The sequence below is a fragment of the Micropterus salmoides genome, unplaced genomic scaffold, assembly GCF_014851395.1.
Source record: "Micropterus salmoides isolate LMB-PRFRI ecotype aquatic unplaced genomic scaffold, ASM1485139v1 Ms_hic_scaffold_7, whole genome shotgun sequence".
NCBI lineage: Eukaryota > Metazoa > Chordata > Actinopteri > Centrarchiformes > Centrarchidae > Micropterus > Micropterus salmoides.
The window spans coordinates 6,537,047-6,546,728 of record NW_024044459.1 but is presented as its reverse complement, the minus strand read 5'-3'; the positions used below and the strand labels follow the sequence as shown (position 1 = coordinate 6,546,728).

The following is a 9,682-nucleotide window of genomic DNA, read 5'->3' as shown; positions in this document are numbered from 1 at the left end:
TGTTGACTGGTGGGAACCCCTTTGCTCAAAGTCTTCTTTGGCAAGAAGCATTTGCAATTTATCAATTTGTATTTCAGTTTCCTATGACTTTTAGGAACAAATGACAGAACGATACCAATTTCCCCCTAAAATACACTCAATGTTTATTAGAAAGATTTAGACATTACAAGAGTGCTTCTTTATTAATTTAATTTAGCACAAGACTTGTTTAAAAATGTGATGATGCAGTGTAAAGTCAATCTCCTATGACACAGAACGTAAATAAATTGTAAATAAAGTTTTATAGAAGTGAACAGGTGTTTGTGACCTTTCCCTGTTGAGAAAAAGATAACAAACGAATAAGACATGAAAGAAACTGGAAAAATTGTGCACAGCTTCAAACAAGGCATTCCTGTGCATAAATAGCCGTGTTGTTACATTTTTCCTGATTGAACAGTCATATGTGGTAAAGACTAGCTGCAAAATGGAGTGCAAAACACCTGAGGTTTTCATGGTGACATATCAATTTACCGCTGTGGACAAAACAACAAAATAATTTGCTTTCATCGGGAAGGAGTGAATATCTTTTCAGTATTGGCAGCATGAAGGATTACAATCCTTCAAGTGCAGAAGATGAAAGCAGAACAGAGGAGTGCGACTCCAGCCATTTGTACCACCCCCCCAACCCCAACCCCAACCCCAACCCCACTCATTTCTTTGCTTGCTTGGTGACCATGTTGCGGGGGGGAGTCACAGGACGGCTGCCGTTGGGCTTCTTCTTCTCAGCTGGTTTCAAAATCTACAAAGGGAATAAAGAGATATGGGAATTGCCTTCCTTTTGCAGCCAAACACACCTTGTCCCGGCACAAGAAAACATTTTAAATGTGTGTGCTGTTTTCAATTATTTTTACATTGTCGATAAATTAAAATAATGAATAAGAAAAAATTCAAACTGATCTTGAAAGCAGCTGCTGCTGCCCAATCAGCAGTTGTTGAAACTCATGGGTGAAAAGTTACTAGTTGTTTTTAACTTTACTTGTGTACCTGCAGATCTACTGGCACTTTGTCTGCTAATTCTTCATCATGGTATCAGTTCTATGTGAACAATTGGCTTTACTTCTACACAGAATGTAGTTGTTTTTTTTTTAAACATTCAGCACAACACAACAAACACAAGGCACCACAAACGACTTGTCTGTTGTCCAATTCAGCAGTATTTTACAGTTGTATATCAAATTAAAGTGCAATTCATATTATCCTGAAGTAATTAATGCACAAGCAAAGGCGCCTTACCTGAAAAGAGCACATGAGGGTCTCATCCACACTCATCATGGCACCAGCATTGTCAAACTCCCCACAATAGTTAGGCGCTGAGAACAAAGTGACAAGCTGCCTCTTTGCAAAGAATTCATAGCCATCCTCAACAACCTGCAAGTGAGAGAATAGTAAAAAGGCTCACTTAAACAATATAATATAATGTGTAACATGAAGAGATGTCACATACAGTCTAACGCAGTGGTTCCCAAACTGATGGATCAGGACCCCAACAAGAGCTCCATGCCACCCAAAATATGCTTTTTATTCAGACTGTCCTCAGGTCCTTCCTTTTTTTTCTTGTGAATCACTGGATAATGTGACCTCTTTAGGTTACTCAAATAAAACAACGGGGGAAAAACATCTTCAGTTGAACTGGTCACAACCGCTAGACATTAGGAACCAGGGATCAGGGTTCACATAGACATTGCCTTATTTTGAGGAGTCACAAACCAAAAAGGTTGGGAACCAATGTCCAGTGTACACAGTACGTGACGTTCTGCAGTCCTTGTACCAAGTGTATCAGCATGTCTGGTGACCTGCCAATATACAGCCACGTCAAAGTCACTTTTCTGTTTAGAATGACACTGTTGTGATTGTGAATACCTGATGGGCACGACAGATTAGATCCAGGTCATGCTTGTGTAGGAACTTGGCCACCACCTCTGAGCCAAAGGTAAACGATACACCCCTGTCGTTCTCCCCCCAGCCCAAAACATCCTTGTCTGGATCAGACCAGAGCAAATCACACAGCAGACCCTGGTCGGGCACATCAGTAGGGCGCATGATGCGTCTGATCTGCTCCATGGATTGAAGGTCAGGTGACAGTCCTAAACAGAACGGCAGAAAAAGTACAAATAAACACCAGTATTGAGGTCAGTACCTATTGCACAAGGGTGAGGCCCTACGTCAGTTGACAAACTATGCAGACAGCATTACGCATGGACAGATGAGAGTGGCTGATGACAAAGGTAGATTTGACGTTCTGGATAAAACTAAAACGGCCACAGTTATGATTGTATTTAAGGGAAATGTGTATTAAAAAAAATAAAAAAACACACCCATCACATTGCTAGAATATTGTTTTCATTTCAATTTCAAAAACAAAAACCCACCTCCATGGCAGCAAAAGATCTTCTCATCAACAATAGCTGCAATAGGGAGGCAGTTAAAGCAATCCGTGAAGGTCTTCCAGAGTTTGATGTTGTACCTTCTTTTACCTAAAAAGTTCAAAAGATTATTTCAATTAAGCATTATTTCACAGCAGTAAGAACACTTCTTCTGCTGCATGTGCAGAGTTCCACCAAAAAAGCTCAACCATATAGACCCTGTGTGAGGACTAAGGCCCCATCTACACTACTGCATTTCTGTTTAAAAATACGATTTCCGTCCACACCAGCGTTTAAGCTGGTCGTTTCAGACTGGGAGCCGTCGCAAAGTAAAAGGCGACATGCACAGTACAAGTGCAAGCTATAAGTGTTATTTGCACAGTACAAAATATTTTTATAAATATAACAAATCAAAAACTATGTCAGCAGCATTGTGTTTCTGCTTTGCATGACTTATAAGAGAGCCAAACTTGAGCGTCTGTGTCATTGTTCTCTGTTTTAAGATAAAAACAGAGAACAATGACACAGCCTCTGTTTTAAGACAAAAACGCAGTAGTGCGGATGGGGCCTAAAAAAGCCAAGTCAGAACATTTCTGTGCTGCAAAGTGCACTAAAGCCACCCAGCATGGAACACAAGAGACAAAAATCAGAAATGAACTTAAACCATCACTGCTACAATACATGAAACAAAAAGATATTAAATTTGGAAATATTTTTATAGCCATGGAGGCACACCACTTACACTCGTCATAGAAACCATATATTCTGTTGATTGAAGCACACTCGTGGTTTCCCCTCAGCAGGAAGAAGTTCTCTGGGTATTTGATTTTGTATGCCAGCAGAAGACAGATGGTTTCCAGAGACTGCTTCCCCCTGTCCACATAGTCACCCAGGAACAGGTAGTTGCTTTCTGGAGGGAAACCCCCATACTCAAACAGCCTCAGCAGGTCATAATATTGCCCGTGGATGTCACCTGCAGGACCAGGGTAAATGAATGCACCAAACTGAAGTACATCTAATTGTTTTTCACTCATAATTTGCCTTCACCTCCTTGGTGAAATTTGAATATAAAAGCCAAAATGCTTCTTATAAGAATAACATACACATATACACAATAACCTTACTTACCACAAATCTTGAGAGGGGCCTCCAGCTCCAGAAGGATGGGTTGACTGAGAAAGATCTCCCTGGACTTGAGGCATAATCCACGAATCTCATTCTCCTGCAGCTGCACATTCTTGCCAGGCTTTGCCCCTCTGACTGCAACAACAAACAAACGAAAAATCAGAAAGAAGTTGAACACGGGTCTAGCTAAGGTAGCAAGGCCTGCGACAGTCTCTCTGTGCTGAGGCTGTGAGGGACAAACGCCAAACATTGTATAGCGCGCGTTGTAACGTTAGTAAGTAAGTAAGGTCATGTCGTTTAGTGCCCTTCAGCTGCACCATCTTTCTCAACCCAGACAAAAAAATAAGTGGAAACTGGTGACTGGCCTTAAAGAACGGCAAGTCAACGAGTTATTTAACAAGATGTTGACAAACATACGGATGCGCTACAGCTAGCCGCCTATCTAACGTTAGTGTTTGTCATGACAGCATTCCGCTCATCTAAATAATGCGAGTGTTTTATAGATATTATTTCAGCATTTTCTTACCTTCTAAAAGACGCTGGATGATACTGTCAATGTTGAGCTTGTCAACATCAGCCATTGCAACGTTGGCGTTAGTAAAATCGATTCTTGGCGTTAACACACTAGTGAAAGCTAGCCCGCTAGCTATCCTGGCATTAGCTACCCAACGTTAGCTTCGTTGATTTAGGCGCTTCTGTTTAGCTGCTCGTTGACACTTTTGACAATCGAATGTTCTACTTAGACATCGCAGTTTAAAAAAAAAAAAAAATCTACATCCAATGTTTGCTTTTGCTAAGAAGCAGGAACTTAAAAAAAACAAACAAACGTCAAGCACACTAGCCCCGGTAGCTAGCGAAAGCGTCCCGTCTATGTTTTTCTCTGCCGCACCTTGTAGTACGAGGCTGCTGCTTCAAGGAGGCTGCTGGTGTCTGCTCCGCTGCTGCCCCCTACTGTATTGGATGGAGAAAGACTCTTTAACCCATTTAGATAAAACTGAGTTTCTGACTGTAGAAACCGATTACAAGACAGAAATCCTATATTTACGTATATGTGTGTGTTTTATATCATAAAGGCTATAAAATCCTCATACATAATAGATTTAAAGATTTGAAAGACAGGGGACAACTATGGTATTAAGAATGGTCAGAATAACACAAGAAAGCAATTGCATTAATATTATTATTTACAAATAGCCAGTTGGAGCAGCTCTAAGTCCTAAATCCATAGTAGTAGTAGTAAGATGTAGTCCAGAAATGGATAACTATTTACCAGCTAGTTATGCAGCATTTTGGGAGGTACAAAGGAACAACTGACAATGATGCAATAATTATTGGCCTACTTATTTCAGCAACATACAACCTATATGCCAGTTTTGTTGAAAAAACAAGCCCTTTAGTATTTTGACAGCTATAATATATTGACAAGGAACACATTCATACCATTCCTGCTCATACATTTAAAGGAGAGTACTGCTATGAAACTTCAATGTAATGTGATTTGGCAAAGCACACATGGAGTCTGGCAAATTAAAGATTACATATCCCTTTAACAAATGTAACACATTTCAAGAGCAATCAAATGAAGTTGCGCTGTTAACTTTAACTACAGTTTAGGCTTATCATTGGCAGAAAGTCAGTGCAATGTAGATCTTTTCATCAAAAATGGACCTGATGGAGGTTGTGTCATTAGCAAATAATTTAATTCATCTGTATTTTAATCTCCCGGTGACCCTGTACGCAGGATAAGCAGTTGACGATGGATGGACGGATGGTATTTTAATATTCCAAAAATTGGAACACTTTGAGTAGGAAAGGATTCATCCCTAAATACACTTTGTACTATATTTGAAATATACTCTGTAAGACTTAGCTTAGTGCATAGAACCTTTTTGATTGGACATTGGATTTTATTTTTTAACCTTTGCATAGCCTACTGCACAGTCAGCACTGTAGTAATACTCAAACAATATTCAGCTAATGAAATATTACTTGTGAAACAGCCTTTTCTGCTGCAGCTATGGGAGGTTAAGCCGGACACAAATCTGTCTCCCTGGAGCCAAATGGACAAGCGTAATTGTTGTTTCTTACACTGGGATTAGCTAACATCCTCACAGGCCTGCAGGTTTAACCTCCTGACCACTGGAAATTTCCTTCATCATCAAAAGTTTGTGGTTGTGCAAATATGCATGAGTGGATCTTTGCAAAAATGTTCCTCAGTGCTACTGCCAGTGATTCATTCATTCAGAAAAAATAACTCATAGCATGTAAACAAACACTTCCTTTTCTGTGGTCACATAAACTTTTAATTTCACCTATTACATATTAAGAGAAGCAAATACATGTACACAGTGTAATAGACAGAACTATACATACTATAACATTTAAATTCATACTCAATTAATGCATCCATAAACAAGTATGTAATTCAACAAACTGAAGCTGAAATGTGAAATAGTTATTTTTAGCTTTGAATTTCTGCAGTAGTCATGTGTGATCATGCACACATGTCGCTCAAACATGACCCATTGGTTTAAATGTCCAGAGTGCAATCTCAGGAATAACAAATCTATTCTTGGTCTTTCTCTTCACCATGTGTGATGACGTGGACCAGGTTATTGTAGTCCAGATTTCCTGCCACATCTGGTGGAAAAGCCGCAAACATCTGTTCCATCTATGGGCATGAAGGAAGGAAAAAAAAAAAAAGGAGAAAAAAAAACAACGTTTTTGAGTGAAGAATATCTTTAATCAAAATTCAACGGTGTCATACTCTAACATTGTGTGAGGTGGAGCTCTAACCTCTTCGGGGGAGAACCTGTCTGCCTGGGTTGTTAGCATCTCTGTCACGCTGTAAAGACAAGCAGTGATGGTGAGCAGACTGGACATTCACTTCTTCCAACACTAGAGCGCTACACTGTTACTCACAAGTCTTTCTTTAACGATCCTTTTCCCTCAGGATCAAAGACTTTGAAAGCGTTGAGGATGGTCTCCTCCGGGTCAGCGCCTAAAGATGAACAGTGGCAGCTCTGAGTTGATGAAAAATTTAAACAAAGGTAATGTCCTTTTTCCCCCCAAGAAATGCTATGGTCCTGAATCTCTATATATAATCAGGCTCTGGACTATACAGAACAGCCCACTCACCTTTAAGCTTCTCTCCAAACATGGTGAGAAAGACTGTGAAATTAATCGGTCCTGGTGCCTCCTTCAGCATCTCATCAATCTCTTCTTGCTTGACATTTAAACGGCCTAAAGAAGGATGGCAGATAAGGTGTAATAGGGTTTGGAGCTGCAACTAATTATTATTAACATTATTGATTTATCTGTTGTTTTCTAGATTCATTGAGATGAATCGATAAAATGTTCAAAAAAGTGAAAAATGACCATCGTAATTTCCCCCGAAAACCTGAGGTGGCATCCTCAGCTGGCTTGTTTTGCAATAGTCCAAAACAAAATATATATTCAGTTCCCATTACATCAGACAAAGACAAGCAGCAGAAACCCCTATTGCTTGAAACATCTTATGACTATGGACCAATCGCATCAGCTCTAACAAGATTCACAACTGGGTATACTTATATGAAATGTGACGATGAAAAACCCTCACAACACAAAATAGATATACACAGATAAACAGACACACAGGTGGTCTTACCTAAAGCTGCAAAAGTGTCTCTCAGGTCGTTCTTGTCAATGAAACCGTCTCTGTTTTGGTCCATGATAGTGAAAGCCTGCAGAAGGTTTATGGTTACGTCTCCTGTATGCACTGTCAGCATTCACCAGTAAACTGCTCAAATTCAATGTGAAAGACAACATTTAGGCCAAGCACTGACTTCTTTGAACTCCTGGATCTGGGCCTGTTCAAACATGGAGAACACATTGGAGCCGGCTCCCTCGGCTCTCTTCTTTGCTTTCTTCGGGGCCTGTAGGGTTTGACAGTGACACTCGATTAAGATCCAGTACTAACGGAGCAATCACCACCTGTCTCCCCGCTTCAGCTTCACTCATTATCGGTTTTACTGTGACACGTGCGCTCACGGTACCGAGCCAATGATCAGCAAACTTACCAAGTGTGGGGGCATTAATTGCACAACGGGCAAGGTTTATACCGGAGCATGCATTTCATTAGGAGGGATTACTAATACTGTCAGTTTGTTATGGAAATATTTACTCATGCCTCCAATTTTGTGAGAATGCAGACTAAGCCTGGGGAGGGTGTGGTCCGCTGCCTGCACTCCCACAGTCCCAGATTCACATGAGGGATTATTTTATAGGGCCTGGGTGATGACAGGATGGTACACTGAGCCCTGTTTGATCAGAAATCCCTCGGGGACAAGGATTATGTCAAGTTATTTACATGACTGCCAAGGAACTGTGAAAAACAGTGTAAGGGGATGCAGCGTGATGACATCATATTGCCTGGATTCACAGGCCGCACGACAGCTGCTGTCTAGCCCTTGTTGTGGATTAGCTCTTGAGCACTTGTATATCTCATGGACAGGACCTCTGGCGCTCAGCATCTCTTATTTCTTTATTTTGTTTTAAGAGGATTCATGCAATCATGGGATGCGAGGCAAAATGTGCTGTTTCTTGATACTGCCCAGTGCAGACCGTCCTGAGAGGACCGATGGAAGCTGGATTGATCAAAAATAATACATTCAGTCATTCTTGGCCTGTTTGTAGCATGTACCTGTTGCTCTTCTCTTCTTCTTTCCTTTCCTCCTCTCTCCTCTCCTGTTCCTCTCTCCTTTCATCTCAATCTTCTCTCCTTTCCTCTTTTTTCCTCCTCTCCTCATTTCCTTTCCTCTCCTCTCAGGTCATCTCCTTAGTTTCTGTCCTTTTCTCTACTCTTCTCTTGTCTCTTTGCCTCCTTTTTCCTCTCCTCTCATTTCTTTCTACACTTATTTTGTCCCCTCTCCTTCCCTTGTTTCCTTTTCTTTCCTCAATAGTCCTCTCCTCTCCTTGTTTCCTTTCCTCTTATCTCCTTTTCCTGCTTACAATTACCAATTCATAATTTTCTTTTAATTTCAGCTTTGTGAGTAGACAACAATAATCAATAAGTATTCAATAGTACAACGGGAGTCCTGTCCTATTGATTATTTATTTTTCTGGTGATCTGTATTCAGTACCCATGAGCATATTGACATGGAGAATATTGATTCATTGTCATCAGTGTGAGTGGAGCAAGATGTATAATTCATCAAAACATGCCGTGACAGTATATTATAAATATTTATTTGTATAATATACTATATAAACGCATGCAAGCAAAAACAGAATGTCTCCTTACAGTGTGGTGGTACTTTAAACAAGATTAAATGCAATGACAATGAAATCTGTGTCCACTCACCATGTTTCAGTGGTAGCTAGATGAGTATCCTTGCTGCTTTATGATGGAGCGGCACACAAAATGAGGGGTAGATATACTCTCCCCTCCATAATGGCGCATGCTTATGGTCTATAAATACTCCATGCCCTCTTTAGGCAGAGACGCAGGTAAAGAAGACTATGCCTTCTCTGCCACCACCCCCCATTGTCAAAGTTCATGCGATTTAGGGATAATAGCCAAACACACATACCCCCTCACTGAGACCCCAGAATAACAACAGGACATAGCTTTGGCTCAGGAAGGACAGTTGTGTTTGTGACTGACAGTTGCACTTGATGGGATCCATCAGCCAGCTGTCCTGTTAGTGCTCCACAGGGACCAAAACTATGTGATGATGGGATCTGTTTCTTGGTAGCACAATAAATGGAACTGTTAACTAAAGCTCTCTGAACCCCAATAAGACTTGAACCCATGGTGTGGAAAACATTATCGGCAAACGTTGCTCATGTGATGTGTTTCATGAATGATGTCGTTTAGCTTTTCTCCTACAACAGTGTTGGACAGTTATCCATCCACGAAACAGATCACAGATTACTGTGAGGTGTATGAGGTGAAATTGTTTGTGATCAAAGAAGGCAAGGTAAGTGGATTTTGAGTGGAAAAGTCAAAAATCAAAGTCAAAAATCAAAGAAGATATATGTGAAAGTCAAATCCCAGTTATTACCTTTGTACATAGGTGTAACTTATTTGTTATACACTTGTATTATTTACAAGTTAATCTAACAAATGCTCAAAACCTTATAATACAATGACATCTAATACAACACAACAA

General features: G+C 40.4%; 2 protein-coding genes across 3 annotated transcripts; both read right to left on the bottom strand.

The window, feature by feature from the left end:
- Positions 1-118: 118 nt before the first annotated feature.
- ppp1cc (protein phosphatase 1, catalytic subunit, gamma isozyme) lies at positions 119-4,439 on the bottom strand. The gene is made up of 7 exons (XM_038704304.1): positions 4,054-4,439; positions 3,531-3,662; positions 3,145-3,375; positions 2,409-2,513; positions 1,900-2,123; positions 1,273-1,407; positions 119-778 (listed from the first exon to the last, which is right to left on the bottom strand). The coding sequence occupies exons 1-7, from the start codon at positions 4,106-4,108 to the stop codon at positions 689-691; spliced, it is 972 nt and encodes a 323-aa protein (XP_038560232.1). The 5' UTR covers positions 4,109-4,439; the 3' UTR covers positions 119-688.
- Positions 4,440-5,803: 1,364 nt separating this feature from the next.
- Positions 5,804-8,962, bottom strand: myl2b (myosin, light chain 2b, regulatory, cardiac, slow). 2 transcript variants are annotated; one of them, XM_038704792.1, is made up of 7 exons: positions 8,872-8,962; positions 7,355-7,444; positions 7,177-7,252; positions 6,666-6,770; positions 6,450-6,528; positions 6,324-6,372; positions 5,804-6,198 (listed from the first exon to the last, which is right to left on the bottom strand). In XM_038704792.1, exons 1-7 carry the CDS (start codon positions 8,872-8,874, stop codon positions 6,094-6,096), a joined length of 507 nt encoding a protein of 168 aa, XP_038560720.1. In that variant the 5' UTR covers positions 8,875-8,962; the 3' UTR covers positions 5,804-6,093. The 2 variants fall into 2 exon arrangements, with proteins under 2 accessions (XP_038560720.1, XP_038560719.1); XM_038704791.1 differs by lacking the exon at positions 8,872-8,962 and adding an exon at positions 7,589-7,662.
- Positions 8,963-9,682: the final 720 nt, after the last annotated feature.